Raw genomic sequence first — 20,992 nt, forward strand, 5'->3', positions numbered from 1 at the left:
TAACTCTGAGAATGTATACTTTTATCTAGATCTATTAGAAATAAATCATTATCAAAATCATTCAATAAATTGAGGTAAAAATAATCATTCCACCATTATGACCAACAGTGTTTTAATATACATGAAGTAGTGTCTGTATATAATTTTCTATATTTGATATAAGTATTAGCTTGTAGATGAATCGAGTTTCATCATTGGCAATGGCATGTTTAAAAAAAGATTAAGGAGGTATCACGCGGGAACTGGTACAGATGTCACGCCACAGAATTCCTTGTGTTGTGGTTCAATGTTTTATTCCAAGTGCAAGTTACAAGGCAAAATAAACCTGAATAAATAAACAAAGTTAAAACAATCAAATAGAAATGAAGACATGTTTGAAAAACACACATAATAACATACAATAAACATATTATTCGTTTATGACTCCAAGATACGAATTCAGACAATATGACGTCAAGTCCACTCATAGTAATACAAAATGATAAACAGTTTGTTTATATTCAATTCTTTAAAACTTTATCAATATTGCATGAATATAACAAGTATCTAATCAAAAATAAAGTTCTTTCATCTTTTTGGATAACTCTCCAAACAAATAAACGAATATAACTATCAAGTAAACTTTATCAAACAACCAAACATAATATCCAATTAAAATTATATTGAATAAGTGGTTTAGATATGATGGTACCCTCCTTCTTACATGTTGTTTTTGCAACACCTAAAGGAATAATAATTAGTACAAAAACTCATGACGATTGAATGTGACTATAATCGCCTCAAACCAATATCTCTTAAAGCATAATTTACAACTGTTCCACCAGATATGATTATCCAGAGTTTACCTCGACAACACGTTATACAATTAGAACTCCTGAATATTAAAAGTGACAGAACAGATAACATTGCAACATTCTTATCATCTCAAAATACTGATACTAAATCAGAATCAAATGCTTAACTCACTAAAGAAATCTTCCTTTTGATGATTAAACAAAAATATCAAGTTCAACTTCAAATGTATTGAACAATTACATGGCATAAACCCAGGTGTAAATGGGTACCTGATATGCTTGAGCGCTAGTTACTTTGGCAGCTCGGCTACGACCAGGGTAATATGTGTAAAGCGCCCATGAGCGTCAGAACATGGCGGATACCGGCGCTATATAAATAACCATATTATTTATTATGTATTCATAACAATCATATGCCACACCTTACAATCGGCATAATCATCCAGCACAACAGTACTTATCATTCAGAACAACAACAAAGGTATAAACTAACGTCAGAATACATTTATATACAAAAATAATAATTATCTCACTAATTAATTATCAAACTTGACTTAAGGATAATCTTCTTACCTAATGTAACTCCAAAGGCTTGAAGAGGCGACCTCTCTGCCTGCCCCATGGAGGGGGTACATTGCAGGAGTGGAAAAAATACCTCTGCCCCCTTTATATACCGGTTACACTCTCTATTTGGATTTGTATGACCTTTGACCAGGTCACCGGTATGTCATGTTTTGACTAAATGACAAAGTGAGGCATAGCTTTTACTCAACATATATGTGAATCATACTTCTTTGAAGTACAAAGTTTGTAAACATATATACTACTTTGTTTCTTCCTGTTCACTTCCAGTTGAGATATTGATTAGTTATTGATAGAAATAGATAGATATTGAAGTGGCTTTTCATTACAAAACAGTACAATTTATTTTGTTACAACGATATAGTGACGTCGTCAACTATTGAGGCAATTTTCCTTTTTTTTTTTCCTCCTCTCTTTTTGTCATTGCATTTTGGCATTACATATTGGCCTTGAATGGCGGAAATTGTTGTTGAATAATTGATACACATCACTTTGCCTACCATATCATTAGCCATATCATCACAGTCGTCACTATGGATTCTAGATTTTTTAAAGTGTATCACGTGCATTTTAATGTCATCTCAGTTACAGCAAGCAACAGCAGAGGAGAAGTGAATGCTATCATGTTACCTTTTGCAACAAAATGCAAATATTTAAAATCTGAAAAGTCATATTTCTAAATGTAATTAAGGTTGACCAATGCTGAACAGACAAAGGCCTATAAATCACCATGATCACCATAACGTAACCAATCATTTGTATTTATTTATCAGAAGACTAGGAAACCAATTCTGCTCATTGTTGTTAAATAATATTTCAAATACAGATACCTAGTTTGCGCTCTACATGATACATACGGTTATAATATGTATACATATATATATATATATATATATATATATATATATATACGTTATATATATATATATATATATATATATATACACTCTCTGAAAGAAGTATAAAAGAATCCCACTGAAAACACTAAATGCACAGCTGAAGACATATCTGTGGTTACACAGTTAACTATATCAGAAGAATAAATCTTCGTTATCGTAAATAACACATAAGAACAACAAATTTGAAGAAAATAAGTTAGCAATATACTTAAATATTATTTACAAGTATTATATATGATTATATTCCGCATACAAAGAATCTTGCGCTACGATTGGTCAAAAGTAAATCACGTGATGAAAGATCATCATCAATTGGGGATGAAAAGTTCGGTGCACTGTGTAAATAGTATATCTACACAGTGCAACGCACTTTCACTGAAGAGCGAAGTACTATCTACACAGTGCAACGCACTTTCTTGTATAAGCTGCGTATACGTACGTACGTAGTGTATGCACTGTATGCACTGTATGATGTGGAATATAAAGCAAATAATCACCTTTTGGTTTTAGGCGATTGAAAACAAGCACTTCCTCGCCGATCTGAAGATAAACGCTAAACTGTAACGTTCGAGCATTTTCCCTTTAAAAGCTTATCTGTACTAGTTTATAGGAGGGATAAGATCACCCTGCAACAGGCGCGGATCCAGGATTTTCCAATAGGGGGGGCCGGAAATTTGAAAATTGCGCAGACCGTTTTTCAACTCAACATACCAAAACTGACAATGTCATATTAGAAGCACCATATGTAATTTTTTTGACATTTTCATCGGGGGGGGGGGGGGGCTGAAGCCTCTCGCCCGAAAAGTAATTTTCTAGTTTCACAATTTGGCTAGTGAGCGAAGCGAGCGAGCAAAAATTTGAGGATAATATGTATTTTGTGAAAGTGTTATTTATTAGCAAAATATACGAGAAAAGATATAACAAATTCATATTCGGGCAGCTCGCTGTTCCCCTCCCCCTCCCCCCCCCCCCCATTACGCGCGAAGCGCGGAAGTTTTGACCTTTCATTAATTGATATAAATTATTAGAGAAAGAAGACGATTTGTTGTACCATTCTCGACTCCTATTCCTTTTGTCTGAATTCAGTTTTCCCCCTCCCGCGCGAAGCATTGACCTTTCATAGTTTAATGAAATTATTAGAGAAAGAAGATAATTCGTTGTTCCATTCTCGACCCTCAATCTTTCTCTGAATTCAGATTCCCCCCTCCAGCGCAAAGCGCAGAAGCTTAACGTTTCATTAAATTATTAGAGAAAGAAGACGGATTCGTTGTACCGTTCTCGATTCTTAATCATTGTCTGAATTCAGTTTCCATACCCCCCCCCCCCCCGCGCGCGAAGCGCGGAAGCTTTGACGTTTCATTAAATCATTAGAGAAAGAGTACCGTTCTCGACTCTTAATCCTTGTCTGAATTGAGTTCCCCCCCCCCCCCTCCAGCGCGAAGCGCGGAAGCTTTGACGTTTCATTAAATTATTAGAGAAAGAAGACGATTCGTTGTACCGTTCTCGATTCTTAATCATTGTCTGAATTCGGTTTCCATACCCCCTCCCGCGCGAAGCGCGGAAGCTTTAACGTTTCATTAAATCATTAGAGAAAGAGTACCGTTCTCGACTCTTAATCCTTGTCTGAATTGAGCTCTCCCCCCCCCCCCCCCTCTCCCGCGCGAAGCGCGGAAGCTTTTACATTTAATTAAATTATTAGAGAAAGAAGACGATTCGTTGTACCGTTCTCGGTTGTTAATCATTGTCTGAATTCAGTTTCCCCCCTTCCGCGCTTCGAAGCTTTGACGTTTCATTGAATTATTAGCAGCGCTCAAAATGCACGGGGGCGATGGGCGATTCGCCCCCGTGAGCTCCATAATCGCCCCCGTCAGGTTGCCCACGGGGGCGATTGCAAAATAAAAAATCGCCCCCGTGGAATTATAAAAAAAAGATTATCTTTTCTTATATAACTTTAACACAATATTGAGTATCAATTTTCAAACCTTAAACCAATGAAATGGAACTTAGATGGCGCTTTCTCTCCCATCTCTATGAGTATTACCGATACAAACAACGGAAGCTCGCAGTGCACAGCTAATGCGGCCGTCATACTGCGCCGGTAGTACGTACCGGTGTGCACGCTGACGCCCAATATCTGCTGGAGCTGGAGACGATCGCGCAAGGACTGAAACATGGAGAAGTTTTTCGTCGTGAAAAGTGTGAATCCTCTGAAATCTGGTTGTTCTAAAAGACCAGCAAATAATGTAACTCGACCAATAAATCAATATTGAGAAGAAGATCAGCAAAGATGTTGCAGGGGTGGATCTATGCGGTTTAGGGGGTTTAATCCCCCGATCCCCCTTGGGCTGCCAAGTGAAAATGTGATGTGCATAGAAAAATGCTCTCATGTGTCCAGACCTACACAGTAGTAGTAGATTTCAGTAGATGCCAGGAAAACATCACTAACGGGGGTTCAAAATAGCACCAAAAAATCGCCTCGCCGCTTCGCGGCTCGTGGACGATGCTCCACATCGTATTTGGTTTACCCCCCCCCCCACCCTTAGCAAAAAGCTAGATCCGCCCCTGTGTTTTGGAAGGATATGGTAAAGACTAAAAGTAAAGAAAGAATGTAAATACGATTGCTCCGAATAATGAAGAGGACATTATGTGCAAAACGGGAAGAAATGGAGAGAATGTCATCACGGGCAGGCGCGGATCCAGGATTTCTTAGGGGGGGGGGGCAAATTTGAAATTATGTGAGCCAAATATTGGTACGTAATGGTGACCGGCATTGACGTAATGGGGGGGAGGGTGCAGGGAGGGGCGATTTTCCCACTCCCTCCTCCGCAAAGCGCCGAAGCTTTGACGTTTCATTAAATCATTAGTGAAAGAAGGCGATTCGTTGCCCGTTCTCGAAAATAATCCTCGTCTGAATTGAGTTTACCCCCCCCCCCCCCTCTTGCACGAAGCGCGGAAGCTTTGACGTTTCATTACAGTATTAGATAAAGAAGACGATTCGTTGTACCGTTCTCGAAAATAATCCTCGTCTGAATTCAGTTTACCCCCTGCCGCGCGAAGCGCGGAAGTTTTTACGTTTCATTAAATCATTAGAGAAAGAAGGCGATTCGTTGCCCATTCTCGACTCATAGACTTCGTCCGAATTCAGTTTCCCCCTCGAGGGCGATATGCGGAAGCTTTGACGTTCCATTGAATTATTAGAGAAATAAGACGTTTCGTTGTACCGTTCTCGAAAATAAAACTCGTCTGAATTCATTTTACCCCCCCCCCCGTCCGCGCAAAGCGCGGAAGCTTTGACATTTCATTAAATCATTAGAGAAAGAAGACGATTCGTTGTACCGTTCTCGACTCTTAATCCTTGTCTGAAGCCAGCCCCACCCCCCTCCTCTTGCACGAAGCGCGGAAGCTTTGACGTTACATTAAAGTATTAGAGAAAGAAGACGATTCGTTGTACCATTCTCGATTCTTAATTCTTGTCTGAATTCGGTTCCACCCCCCCCCCCCCCTCCCGCTCGAAGCGAAAGCTTTGACGTTTCATTAAAATTATTAAAGAAAGAAGACGATTCGCTGTACCGTTCTCGACTCGGCTCAAGGGTTTTAGGCACTAAATTACGGACAGCTGGGTATCAAGAGGCCCGACTAAGGGCCCTCGGTTGGGTCCAGGGCCAGAGCCCCGGAAGCTCAGGGATTTTAGGCGTTTAGTTACGGTTAATACCTTATTTTGTTGTGACACTGGCAGTTAACTATTTTTTCTTACTTGCTCTCTTTCTTTCCATTTCTCTTTATATACTATTTCAAAAAAAGTGGAGGGGGGGGGGGAGGGACCTCAAGGCTCCCGATCCCCGCCGTTCCGCGGGCCCTGACGTGTAGGCCCCTAGGCATCTCAAGAAGCATATTTCTTGCCTGGCTGTAAATTAAGGAATGTGTCATTTTACAACAAACGCATAAAAAAGTATAATTTACTAAAAAATCTCGGAAAATTATGTCATTTCAGTATTATGTGTAAACCACCGTTATGGAATTAGAAATAAACCACGTTTGAATTTTATTTTCCCCGAGCCCCCTCCCCAATTAGTACGCCAGTGCCCCCCCCCTGATTTACACTTTGTTGGCAAGTGATCTCCCCTACGTTTTTTCTTTCTCTTTTTTTTTTCTTTCCCTTTCTCTCCTCTTTCCCTTTCCTTTCCCTTCCTTCTCTCTCTCTTTTAGGTTTTCTATCTCCCCTTCTTTTCACCCTTTTTTTCTTCTTCCTCTCTTTTGGTTCCTTTTAGCTCTCATTTTTTCATTTTCCTTCCTTCTCTCTTTTTTTTTAGCGGGGGCGGGGGGAGGCAAAGGCCTTTTGCCCCACCCCCATCCCGATCCGCAACTTGTTGGCGGGAAAATTGCAACTGATATCCCCTTTCTTTTATTTACTTCTTTCTCAATTTTCCTTCCCTTTATTTCCTCTTTAGTGACTGGTCCCTCAGAAACTAGTGCTAAGCCAGTCACAGAGAATTCATGATTTCAACTGATGCCTGTCAGTGCATTGTAAATTTGATTTTTCTTCAAATTTCATTTAAAAATCTTTTCATATTGAGAAATATGGTGCATTGGCGTATGGGCTATGGTTGGAGCGTTGGATGCGTTGAACAGCGTTGGTGTATTTTGAGGATTTATCATATTCATATTCTGAATATTTTCAGCGAATTGGATAATATTGAAAAGGATGCAATTCATAGTTGTACTCGATAATTCTCACTTAACATATTCTCTCTCTCTCTCTCTCTCTCTCTTCCTGTCTTGCATAAAGAAAATATGAAAATAATATTTTGCCTTGATTAAGAAAAATTGAAATTTTATCAGTATTAAACAGGGAGAAGGAAAGGGGAGGAAATTAATCAAAACAAACATTGAAGAATGCAATTCAGTGTTCTTTCGTGATTCATAAGAATGAAAGTACATTAAAAGGTGAAATAATAAATTGAAGAGCGATGATAAATCAATTCTTTGACGTTGATTGATTGAATAAAAAATAATGAAACAATATGGTCTGAAGGTCATATATCTTCGAATATTAGAAAGTTTCATCCACCATCGTGTTGTTGAACACTATTTGCAATTTAATTTTAATGCGGTGACTTGTCGGTTACGAGCAGAAGGTCATTTCAGGCTTCTATATTCTATAATACTATCAACAGATATCTGGATAGAGACACCTCGTCACATCAAGCTACGAGAAAGTATATCATCATCTTACAGAATTCTACTCGAACACCGCATCGAAATTCTTTTCACCCTTTTTTTTCTTCTTCCTCTTTTTTGGTCCCTTTTAGCTCTCCTCTTTTTCCTTTTCCTTCCTTCTCTCTCTCTCTCTTTTTTTAGCGGGGGCGGGGAGAGGCAAAGGCCTTTTGCCCCACCCCCATCCCGATCCGCAACTTGTTGGCGGGAAAATTGCAACTGATATCCCCTTTCTTTTATTTACTTCTTTCTCAATTTTCCTTCCCTTTATTTCCTCTTTAGTGACTGGAACCCTCAGAAACTAGTGCTAAGCGAGTCACAGAGAATTCATGATTTCAACTGATGCCTGTCAGTGCATTGTAAATTTGATTTTTCTTCAAATTTCATTTAAAAATCTTTTCATATTGAGAAATATGGTGCATTGGCGTATGGGCTATGGTTGGAGCGTTGGATGCGTTGAACAGCGTTGGTGTATTTTGAGGATTTATCATATTCATATTCTGAATATTTTCAGCGAATTGGATAATATTGAAAAGGATGCAATTCATAGTTGTACTCGATAATTCTCACTTAACATATTCTCTCTCTCTCTCTCTCTCTCTCTCTCTTCCTGTCTTGCATAAAGAAAATATGAAAATAATATTTTGCCTTGATTAAGAAAAATTGAAATTTTATCAGTATTAAACAGGGAGAAGGAAAGGGGAGGAAATTAATCAAAACAAACATTGAAGAATGCAATTCAGTGTTCTTTCGTGATTCATAAGAATGAAAGTACATTAAAAGGTGAAATAATAAATTGAAGAGCGATGATAAATCAATTCTTTGACGTTGATTGATTGAATAAAAAATAATGAAACAATATGGTCTGAAGGTCATATATCTTCGAATATTAGAAAGTTTCATTCACCATCGTGTTGTTGAACACTATTTGCAATTTAATTTTAATGCGGTGACTTGTCGGTTACGAGCAGAAGGTCATTTCAGGCTTCTATATTCTATAATACTATCAACAGATATCTGGATAGAGACATCTCGTCACATCAAGCTACGAGAAAGTATATCATCATCTTACAGAATTCTACTCGAACACCGCATCGAAATTCTTTTCACCCTCTTTTGTCTTCTTCCTCTTTTTTGGTCCCTTTTAGCTCTCCTTTTTTCATTTCCCTTCCTTCTCTCTCTTTTTTTTTTAGCGGGGCGGGGGGAGGCAACAGCCTGGGAGGCAAGACCATTTCGTACTCCCCCCCCCCCCCCCGATCTCCTTCTTCCCCCTTTTCTTTTCTTCTTCATCTTCTTTCTTTCCCTTTCTCTGCTCTTTCCCTTTCCCTTCTTTTCTTCTCTCTCTCTCTCTCTCTCTCTCTCTCTCTCTCTTTTGCGGAAAGGGGGGGGGGCAAGGCCCGCTCACCCCCGCTGGATCCGCGCCTGTATCTACATTATATCTACTAACGTTAGACCCTAAAAATGGATCTAAAAGATTGATTGACCTGGTCTCAGTGACGGGTAAACTTTTTTTTTCTCACTTACTAGGTCTATAACCATGAAAACCGTCTAATTTTACTTTAGATTTTCAAACAGTAACAGTTACGACCTAAATTAGGCCTAAGGCCAAGGGCTGTACTCTACATTTTAATAACAAATTTAACGTTAACGTTAGACTTAACTTAAACTGTTGTTTCTCTGTGATTCAAGTGGGATGGGAACACTTTTTTTTCAACAGCAACAAAAAAAAAAATCTTTCCCCCCCCCTTTTTTTCCCTTTCTTTTTCCCCCCTGGATCCGCCACGGATCACGGGGATAAAGTATACAGCTATGTAACAAGTAAATTTCTAAGAGGGAAAATGCCGACTTAAATAAATGATAATGATTAAATACCAAGGAATTCAGGAGTTTCATGGTTACCAATTCAATGTAAATTTGTATTAAAATAAGAGCCCCCGTCAGCACTAAAAGAGCCCCCGTGAGAAGGCTCAGGGGGCTCTTTTTTTTTTGGGGGGGGGGGAAGAGCCCCCGTGGACAAAAAATTAATTTGAGCCCTGATTATTAGAGAAAGAAGATGATTCGTTGTTCCATTCTCGACTCTAAATCCTTGTCTGAATTCAGTTTTCCTCCTCCCGCGCGTAGCGCGTAAGCTTCTGACGCTTCATTAAATTATTAGAGAAAGAAGATGATTCGTTGTCCCATTCTCGATTCTTAATCCTTGTTCGAATTCATTTTCCCCCTTCCGCGCGAGGCGCGGAAGCTTAGACCTTTCATAGTTTAATGAAATTATTAGAGAAAGAAAATAATTCGTTGTTCCATTCCCGACTCTTAATCTTTCTCTGAATTCAGTTTCCCCCTCCAGCGCAAAGCGCAGAAGCTTAATGTTTCATTAAATTATTAGAGAAAGAAGATGATTTGTTGTACCGTTTTAGACTTGTCAAAAATGTTTCTTTGTCTGCCCCTTTTTTTCGTCCTATGTCCTCTTACTGCCCCTACCGCCCTAGCTACGCATGCTTTAAAGGGAAAATGAAACAAACATGATTGTGATAGCATACAATAAGGTCAGTAGAAATGAAAGGGGAAAAAAAAGATCTATTTATACACCAACCATGAAATAATCGCAACCGGGAGCGTCATATCTTAGTTTTGTGTTATCGGGCGAGGGCCGGGGCGTAGCGACCAAGCGAGATTTTGCAATGTAGAATGCTGAAATTATGCATTCTAGAAAATCCTTTAGTCCAATATGTACGTTCTTTCCGCTACATGTATATTTCTTTCTAGCTAAATATCTAAATTTCCGGGGGGACGTGTCCCTCTATCGGGCCCAGGATCGCCGCCGCTGTCCATTATCACTACCAACATGAGTTCAAATATAAGCACAAGCGAGTTGGTATGAGCTGAATCCAAATGAAGGGCAAAATAAGAGTTGTGAAGCGGCCCTATACCGTTAATTTAAAATTTGACTGTTTAGTATACACCGATACGGGCGAATTTTCATGGATGTGAGCCCTCTACGTTATCATTACAGCTCTATCAGCTTGCGCTTTTCTTGCAACGACCATTGCTTTCTCACAGACACATTATTATTCCTTGCCGCTTTCGGACATTTCAATTCATTTTGTCTAAATTTATTTCATTTACGATGGAAAGATGATGTCCGTCATTGGCGAGTTGCGTGCGTTTTCGGCAATCGAAGTTTGGGAGACGCCGTTGTAACGGTGTCCCACATATTCATTATCGTGTATGTTAACATGCAGATGATTTTATTGAATTGAGAGACGGAATGATTTAGAGTTAGATATAATAATTCAAGGAATTTTAGCTAGCTGGAGCAAGTTGTGAGTTCGATCTTACGGTAGGCACTCTCACCACAGCCAGTAGATGCGGGCCAAGTACGAACGAGCTCTCGCTCATTCAACTTTCCCATTCAGGTGCTATCCAGAAGCCCCCCAGCTGCCCCCAACTGTAGCGCCACTTACGGCGGCTTGCGTGGAAGGTCGCCCAAAGTGTATTTGTGTTGCATCTATTTGAAAGACATCCAAAATATTGTGCCCTTTTTAATTTTTTCAAAAAGCAGGGGCTGTTTGTAACGTTTAACTTTGAATCCGTGGCTCGAGATTTTATGCGGCCGGCCCGGCCCCCTCTATTCAATAACGTTTTCCAAGCCTTCTGGAATGACCCCAAATCTCCCGATTACAGTTTTTCCCTAATATTCGTCGTTACTGTCACTTAGCGCCATTTCCTTGTCTTTCCCCCTTTCTCACCCGACTTTTTTCTTCCCCTTCCCACCTTCCCCCTCCCCCCCCCCCCCCCCCCCCCACCCACTCAGTGTTATCTAGGGTACGCGCATGTATGTTCCCTCTCTTAGTTTAAAAGCACCCCTTTATCTTCGGTGTGTAAAGTCAGAGCGGGCCGGATTTGTGTGTATTACGGGCCGGACTTTGTTGCGTGAAAAGTAACCCTTTATCGGAAATTTTGGGAACACAAAATCGGTCCCTCCGACCCCGGAGTGGGAGTGAGGTGGGGGGGGGGGGGGTATCTTCTTCTTTTTTCTTTCTCTCTCTCTTCTTTCTTTTCTCTTCTCTTTTCTTTTCTCTTCTCTTTTCTTTTCTCTTCTCCTTTTTTTCTTCTCTTCTCCTTTCTTTTTTTTCTCTTTTTTTTGCGCCGCCAATAGGGGGGGCCGCGGCCGTTTCGGCCCCCCCCCCTGGATCCGCCACTGCTGCAAGGTCACTGGACAGATGGTTATCTCATCAAATCACCTCTCAATTATCATAAGAAAAAGAAGATCATGGGGGACCAATGGTCACCGATTAGGCATTGGTTTCTATATAGAGGGAGCAACTTAGCTAAAAGTAGTACAGTGTGGCTTTAAGATGATCGAGTGCCCGTTGACATAAGTGTAGCTACAGTGGGGCAAGGCTGGCATACCCACAGTGATGGAGAGTAGGAGATTCTAAAAGCCCGAAATATAAGTATTCTACTAGCAACATTTATTACGTCAAATGTCTATAATTTGTAGGCACACTCTGTTTTATAGTCGACCCCCCCCCCCCTCCCCCCCCCCCCTTGACTCTTAAAGCCTCGTTCAGATGACGTGGCAAAACTGCGGCGGTGTTTTTTTTTGTTATGATGACGTAATGATGAAGTGTTCGTAATACGCTGCATATTTCTGTACCTTATAACACAGAGTTCAGTGATAGGCGTAGGACCTTTGTTGCCATTCGTTTACACATTAAAGAAACCAAAACCCTATTAAACAAAGAAAGAACCCAACAACAAAAAACGCGGCGGTTTTTTTTTCGCGGTGGTTTGCCACGTCATATATGACAATGTTGACAACACTAAATCAAATGACAATATACAGCCGGGCTCTTTTCTGTCAAATGTTGGTCATGGACTTGCATTAATGATGAGCATTCTAGAGTGTTCGTTAATCTCAAGGGGTTTATTCAAGTCGAAAGATCGGTTGCTTTGATCGTAATCAGTCATGACAGCGATATGGCCCTCGTGTCCGACTCTCATGATCCAGTAGAGGGCGCCATTGAAGTAGCTCATATCTAGCGGGATTCTTCGCTGCTCTTCTTCACCGAAGTCAGTGTCATGCATGTAGTCGGTGAGCTCGTGAGTCATTGTGGGAGGTTGGTTTACGTCCATGTAGAAAGCTCGTTCGTCAACATCGTCTAGGTAAAATATGCGTCGTGGATCTCCTGCCAAAAACATAGAAAATTAGCAAATCTTAAAAGGAAACAAGACAAAATATTATTCGAATGTAATTTTTTTTTAAACCATGACAAACACACAACAATCAATGTGGATTAAAAAATCATAGTCTGAGAAGATAATTAAGACAAACTAAGTGTGTGTGTTTATGTGGCGTATTATACAATGATCATTTCAATTAATTTTCATTTAATTTTCATAGAGTTTATAGTTTGCTTCTTTTTGCAAGCCCATGACATCAACTAGACTGTTAAATCGGCACTAAGAAGGCCATGGCATCATTCATATTTCTAAATATTTAAATTGTTAAATCTGCCACTGTCAACACTGTTTCCCTGCGACTATTCAAAAAAATATAGGTAATATGGGTGATCATTACAATGTCTGTTATCTGATTATATCATATCACCATAGTCATGTTTCTAGTATTGAATGAAGGGAATATCGTGACATGGTAATAAAGTGCAACATGATTATCTCTTCATGACAAATATAAAGGTCTTCATGATAAACTTTTCCATCCATCTGAAATGACCCTTCTGAACAGGCACTATGTATGGCGAAGGTCAATGTAGGTATAATAATTGTGGAGCGCCAGGGGTGTCAAGTCTGACAGACATTAGCGCTATACATAAACTCTCTTTCCAACCATACCAATGCATTGTATATAACAGTATAATACCCTATCAAAAAAAACTCTTGGTTTCTCCATGTATCATTTATCATTCCTTCATCAAATTCATCTCTTTGTCTAGGTTCTAAAATGCCTTAATATTTGAGAATTGTTACAATGTTGGTAACCTAAATGATATTTCGATGATACAAAAAGAATGATGATAATTTGTAGTATAAAACAAATCAGTTATGATAATACCCGTTCCTATTAAGCGCCTTACCAACAATATAAGGTAAACATGGGTTTCGGTATAGAGGGCGCCACACAGTATAATTTTTGTGAGGTAATGAAAAACTGGGTGTCAAATTTGGAGAAAAAAAAGCATACTATTTCAGTGACAAAATCATCTTTGTGTGTGATTATACGTTTTATTGTAGCCGTTGCCAATACTGGCTTTTTGTTGTTGTCTTTTGTGTTGGCTATAATACGCACAACCAGTCGGCCCGTGTATTGTGATTATTATTAGGTCATTTTTTTTTTTAAGTGGAGCTGAATTGGTATGATCGGATTTAATCTAAATTTCACACATTTTGGGGTCTAAAATTACCTTCATAGCAATTTTAGGTCCAACAATGGCACTAGAAATGTCATAAATAAGAATAAAAGCAATAGCCATGCACTTTGAAGGCATTTGCGGAATTTAACAAGTATTCAACTGTTCCTTTAACCAAAGCGCTTACAGTATTATTATTATTACCCCGGTTTTTGGATTCTATCATCATTCTGCACAATACAATGCACATTCTCCACTCCGTGATAAAGGTGTTTAAATTAGTCACCTAAATACTGATCCAAGCATAATGACGTTCGAATCATACAAGGCAGACATTCACACCTGGGTGGAGAGGAGCCATGCAGATTAACTGTCTTGTTTAATTTCCATTCATTTATCTGGAATGACATGTCATTTCACGGAACTCTTTTAAATATGAAATACGTACGGCTGAGATCAATGCTCATCATGTAGAAATTGTTTAGAGTGGTGCTACAGTATACAGTCTCCGTGCCTCCAGATCCATTGAGAAGTTTGCGTACGATATTGTCGAAACCACCCGTTGACCAATACAAGAATCTGAAAAATCAAGAGTGTTCTGAAAATTCGTATCAACATCAAGAAAATCTGAAATTGTCATGACGTTATCCTGTCATATGAATGACTATTAATAGAAATGAAAGGTTTCCTGCATTATTGTTTGAGTAAACCTGGTGTGAACTCCCTAAATTATTATTATTATTTTTTTTTTTAAATTAAAAGTATTGCCGTGGCGCTATTAAAAATGGCCTCTTAAGTATCAGTATCAAAAATCGTACATAAAAGGGAAAGCCTCGCAATTCCATGTACTTGCCTTATTCTATTATTAATCATGAATATTTTTATTATCATTATTATTATTTTTTGATAAATCATGTAAACAGTTAATGCAAAACAGCAGGGTATTTTTAATTGACTTGCATGTATATTAGGGGTACTATTTGGTAGGGTCTCGGTGGGTCAATTAACAACCCCCACCTCTCCTTCTGAACCATCAGTATGATTAAGTGATTAAACTTACCCCTGTTCTTCATCCACCACTAAGGTGGAAGAAGCGTAAACTCCAGTAACAAAAATCGCTTCATTCCTTGGAAATGCGATACCTTGTCCAATATCCAGAGATGTTATATGTATTTTCCCGGAGGATACTAATCTGATGCTGTACAGCATGCGAGATGATTCAGCGATCGCAATTCCTTCTGGTGCTAAAGGAAATTAAGAGGGAAAAAAATATTGTGGAAAAGAAAATAAATAATTTGAGTTTTATTAGCAAACTGGTCGAGAAAATAGTTCAAACTTTTTTTGCGATTTTTTTTTTTTTAATGTGAAAATATAATTTTGTTTATGTGAATATTTTCATCTGTAAATGTGTAACTTTAGTTGTAACCTTGTATGTTAATGTAAAAGTTCACTTGCAAATTTATTTAGACCTATGTGAAATTATTTTGTTAGTTTGTATACAATGTTATAAATTATGTACAATTAATATGAGAGAAATGAATAAAAACCTATGAAAATAAAACATCTTGATATTTTTTTTGTTAGGGGGGGGGGGAGAGAATCACATATCTAGAAAGGTCAATTCCTGGCCTTTTATATGACACCTCAATCAGGAAGAATGAGCCAGGAATAACAAAGTTTTGTTTGTTTAAAGTAATGTTTGCATTTCCATAATTTCATTAAACGAGCTCGTTTTTACTGGCTGCCTCCCGTAGCATCAAACGGAGTTGACAAAAGACTTAACTCCGTTTCGTTGTCGATCAGCCATGCATCAAGTCTTTCATCCTCTTTGTGCATTTAGATACCGCCCGCCAAATGACTTTTTGGTTTCCTCTCTTCAAATTGTTTTTAATCAATCATGCGTTGCATCAAATGAAAGAGGGGGATCTAAGCTTTACAAATATGTGTCATTTATTGATTTTAATTGTGATTAAGTTATGATAAAACATCGATAATTCCCGGTTTCAATTTGTCTGGGACGCACTGTATAGGGATATTTTCTACACCATACCATTGGTGCTTTCAAATGTGACCACCTCTCTGTTTCCTCCATCCTCATCTGCACGATAAATTCGTTTATCAGTCCGGTCAGTCCAGTAGATCTTCTTCTCCACGGAGTCATAGGTAATAGTAGTGGGATATTTAGTGGATGGTATAGAAGTGAAGTCTAAGTCAGCTTGTAGATCTGCAACAAAAATCCCGTCTGCATTTATCACAAAGATCTTTGCAGTCGATTCTAAAAATAAAAAGGTGAAAAGAAGATAAAACGTATATCAATCAGCTGAAACAGAACTATGACACTAGTCTCTAGGGTAAAGGTCGTGTTAAGAGTAAGTCGAGGTAAATATGGCGGGGTATATGGCGGGCCAAGCATGCTACAGCTATACAACTCTACGTCTATCCAGCCGGCCAATCAGAACGCAGGAAACTGTGAATCTATACAACTATTCCAGTGGCGGATTCAGGGGGCACAGGGTACGTGCCCCCCCCCCCCAGTTAAAAAAAGGGGGAAAGGGGGAAGGGGAAAAAACAAAAGGGGAGAAAAGGAGAAAAAGGAGGAGGAAAGAAAAAGGAGGAGGAAAAGAAAGAAAAGGGAAGAGAAAGAAGAAGAAAAGGCGAAAAAGTAAAAAAAAAAAAAGGGGGATAGACGGAGAAGAGTAACGGGGGAAAGGAGAATAATGAGACAGAAAAGACAAAAAGGGTGAAGATATTATAAAAAGATGTCTTTTTTAATCGGGAAAGGGGCGGGGGCGCGCAATTTGAAGTGTGCCTAAATGGGGTCCCTCTTACCAGGCGTGTAGCCCCCCCCCCCTCCCCCCCCCCAAAAAAAAAGCACAAGAAGAACAACAACAAAAAAAGGGAAGAGAATTTTTGTGCTTGACATTTTTCACAAGATTTTACTTTTTACTCCAAAACTTTGTCGATTTGAGGCCACCATTCGCATCCTCGCGCACTTGTTTTCATCCGAACTATTCTGGGGTGAGCGTCATGTAGGCCTAGCTATAGATCACGGCAATTCGGGGGGAGCTATCTCAGCTCTTACACTTGTCGGCTCTGGTGCCTTGGTGACCGCATTCACTTGGTCTCCCTTGGGATGATCCGAAGACCATTCGCAGTGAAAGTATGGCCGAGGTAATCCACCTCGTCATAAGCGTAATCCTTCTCTGTGAAGAACGCGTCCAAGACCCGCTTCATACAGGTTTTTTAGGTGTCTCTCCATTGATTCTCCTGTGATAAGAAGGTCGTCTAGGTAGACTGCCTGGGATGCCAGCCAGCAACGATTCCATAGTCCGCTGGAACACTGAGGGTGCTGATGTGCATACGAGAGGTCCATGTTTTGTGAGGCGCTTCCCGGTTGCGAGCCTTGCAAACAGCTCCTGATGCTTCTCTACTCGAGGTATTTGGTAAGTGTCGGAACGCGCGGCTGAATTATTAATCGCGGTTTTGTATATAGTCTCCACAAATGCGGATCGACCATCTCCTTTACTACAGGAACTATTGGAGCCACCCAGTTCGAATATTGAACTGGTTCAATGATGTCATCCGCTAGTAGGCGATCCACCTTCTGATCCAGCCTATATCTCGAAGTGCGAAGTGCGAAGTAATGCTGTTCTGTTATAGCGAATATCACAATGTGATACAAAGTCTCCAATCGCTTTCAAAGAATATAATCTAGTTTGAGGCAAATTCAATTGAAGCCTTACGCGAGAAATTTTCCGGTCCAAAATACTTTGAGGAAATGACTGGAAAGTATAAGCTAGTATAGCGGGCAATTAATGGCTCTACTAATAAAAGAAGATAAATACAAATATAATTGTGAGAAATGAAACTGAGGGCATAATGGTGCGAAGCTCTATTAAAGTTCCCCATTGCTTGAGGGGCGGATAAAGTTCTTTGGCAAAATTTACCATGACATAATGATAAAGAAGATGATGATAATGAATTCCATGATAACAAATGTTGCTTACACAATCTTGATGCAATATCGGAGAAGAAAATGTGTATGGACTTTAATTAACATTAAAGATATAGACCGGTAGTGGTAAAATTGCAGTTCAAAGATTTTGGGTGCAAAATATCCACTCAATATTGTTGAAATATTGCCTACAGAGGTTTAGATGACAATAATTTAACCTAAATTTGCAAAAAAAGCGGAAATATATGCCAAAATGTTCAATGTTGAAGTGCATTCGCGATATCTATTCAGGCCGATTCGATATGATAATTAACCAAATAAATCAATTACTTGGCGGTTTCCCGGCAAATTATGTATCATCACGTAGTATTCAAAACATATTCTTTCACATGATTGGTAGTTAAAGCTTCCATTTCATTTTTTGAGAGGGGGGGGGGGGCGTTTCCAAAACTGGTCTAAAACTTTTTGAAAAAATGGTCTATGGAAGCAACAGTAAACAAAAGTGCAGAAATATTCATGAAATAAAAAAAAGGGGGGAAATGGAAGAACTGATTTAGAAGAGAGAGGAAGAAAGAGAGAGGGAGACACACATACACACATAGAGAGAGAGAGAGGGAGAGAGGAATAGAGAGAGAGAAAGAGAGAGACACACACACATAGAGTGAGAGAGAGAGAGAGAGAGAGAAAGGGAGGAGCGAGTGCAATGGAAATTGCTTACCGAAAGTTGTAGGGCTTGATGTAGTTGAAGGCGTCGGGGCTACAGAAAAACAATATAAAGATATTAACGGTAAAATCCTTTTTTGTAATAAATAATCAAGTACTGACAAATCGCACTACATAATAATACAGACATAAACAGACAAGCAAACAAATGAGGAATTTGCCTCATCGATATAAGAAAGAGATTTTTTTTTAATTTAATGTCTGTGATTTGTTGTTATAATCCATGTAGACACTGGAAAAAAAGGAAACCAAGCTCCGAACGGTTATCATCTCATACTGCATATGAGAATTATTCTCCTTGTTTGTTATTGTTTAACAAAGCCCGCAGGGAAATAAAAATAGAACGGCAAAAAGGAGAACTGTCGCAATTCCATACACATTTTACTGGAAAATTCATCACATATCACTAAATTCTGACACCTCGGCGACTGCCAAATACCAGATGTTGCTTCACGTTGTGGCATATTCTACTTCAGTGGAAGTGAAAGTAAAATAGAAAGACAGGGGAGGGGTGAGGAGAAAGAGAGAGATAATCATGATACTTAACGCCTAACCTTTGTACTGGCTTGTTCAATATTTTATTTACTAATGCATATCTACATTTACCCTCATTTACCCTCATCTAGATGCTGAACAGGCGTTGATGAGTATCACCATAGAAGTAGAAGTAGAATATCTCTACTGTCTTCTGAAAATGTTTCGACATTGACTACTCTCTGACCTCAGAAAGGTCTCAATTTTATACAACACATGCATACATTTTAGTCTTTAATAGGTTCTTACTATTATAATTAATCTCATTGCTCAAGAGTCTCAATTTTCCAGTGCCTACCCTTCAGTCCAATGATTTATGACATTTTAAATAAGTTTGCAAGTTGGACTGACATATCATGATTGTTATAATCATCACTATAAACCTAAAACTCACCAGATAACTTGCAAACGAGATGACGGTTAATACCCTTCAATGAGACTGGAAACGAGGGCTGATCTAGAACTGGCACTGTAGGCATCAATTCACCATTAACAAGAATCGGCTGGCAAGGATTATCCGTTGTATACAACCCTTCATCGGTCATGTTCGTAGACCCCCGCGCAAGAGCTAAATCACATCAAAATATACAGTATTACACTTTTGGGGGGTTTTGAGACAGGGAATGTTTTAAAAGGTCATTTGGTCTCAGCGTGTGCCGGAGCCCGTCTTGCACAATTTTTATATAGGTGGAATACCTTGACAATATACTGCCTGACAAAATGGCGGTCATTTTCAAAAATGGCCCCGTTGCACAAAACTTACCATTGATGGTAACTTTGGCATCAACGGTAACTACCATGGAAAACCTTGATTTTGATTGGCTGTTGGGCCCCAGTTTACGGTTAGGGGCGCCATTTTAATTGGCGAGTAAACAAGGATTTATGCGTAAATTAAGATTGCGCCCATGCAAATTATGATGACATCACTGCCTGCGCGCTGCGTTGTGCGCGCACATCATCATTTGCATGGGCGCAATCTTAATTTACGCATATATACCACTGACCTCAGGGCATTGGCTTTGTTTCAAAGCCAATGACCCGAGGTCAGCCTGTCTGCGCATGCGCACTGATGTAACCGTAAACTGGTGTATTACTGTACAGTTGTACAATTCTTGGAATCACTTTTTAAAAGTACCTCATTTTACCATGTGTAAGGTGTCATATGAAAGAAAAAAAATTACAAAAGGATACCACATTCAATAGACCTTGGGGATGATTTGCATAAAAGTTTCGAGCAAAAAAAAAAGATGATTTTTACAATTTTTTCCAAAAATACCTATTGGTCAATAATTAATAGATTATGATGACTACTGACTTGAAACTTGCTGAAAAACTGTTAAAAAACATAATTGATATCATATCTAAATTCCAAGTTCATTGTTTTTCAACAAAAAATATGTTATAGCGGTCTAAAGTTGATAATTTGATTTGAGCCAAAGTGGTAAATTTGGTTGCTTAGGGCAAATAACTTCTTAGCAAACGGTAACATAGTGGCGTGAAAAATAGAATATATTGCGATTTAGATGCTATCAGCGCGCAAATGAATACTTGGATAGGAAGTATGATGTCAGATGATGCAATTTCATTATAATTTATTGTTCTATCTACCTTAGTCCTTGTTGCTATGGTAACGGTATGCCCAGCAACCGATATTGTGTTCTCAGAAATCAAATTAGGATATAGGTCAAATAATACATAGAATAGGACCTGCTCCAAGTGACATACATGATTTGCAGTCTAAAACATGTTTATAGTGCATAGTGTGGTTCAGAATATTCACCCTACCCCTTCCCTCCAGTGAAATGCCCCCCCCCCCCCCCCAATTAATATAAAGACTAATTTTGGGATGGGGCAGTATGTTGTGTAGGACATGATGTGTGTTCAGAAAGAATGGAGGCTGTCTATCAAATGATACATAAAGTG

At 39.1% G+C, this 20,992-nt stretch overlaps 1 protein-coding gene across 1 annotated transcript; it reads right to left on the reverse strand.

Annotated features, from left to right (window-relative positions):
- Positions 1-12,050: 12,050 nt before the first annotated feature.
- On the reverse strand, positions 12,051-19,733 carry LOC115923020 (low-density lipoprotein receptor 2-like). The gene is made up of 6 exons (XM_030983018.1): positions 19,464-19,733; positions 18,531-18,569; positions 15,908-16,132; positions 14,918-15,101; positions 14,306-14,436; positions 12,051-12,675 (listed from the first exon to the last, which is right to left on the reverse strand). The coding sequence occupies exons 1-6, from the start codon at positions 19,612-19,614 to the stop codon at positions 12,359-12,361; spliced, it is 1,047 nt and encodes a 348-aa protein (XP_030838878.1). The 5' UTR covers positions 19,615-19,733; the 3' UTR covers positions 12,051-12,358.
- Positions 19,734-20,992: the final 1,259 nt, after the last annotated feature.

This window comes from Strongylocentrotus purpuratus, unplaced genomic scaffold (genome assembly GCF_000002235.5).
Source record: "Strongylocentrotus purpuratus isolate Spur 01 unplaced genomic scaffold, Spur_5.0 spur5_scaffold_13, whole genome shotgun sequence".
NCBI classification, from domain to species: domain Eukaryota; kingdom Metazoa; phylum Echinodermata; class Echinoidea; order Camarodonta; family Strongylocentrotidae; genus Strongylocentrotus; species Strongylocentrotus purpuratus.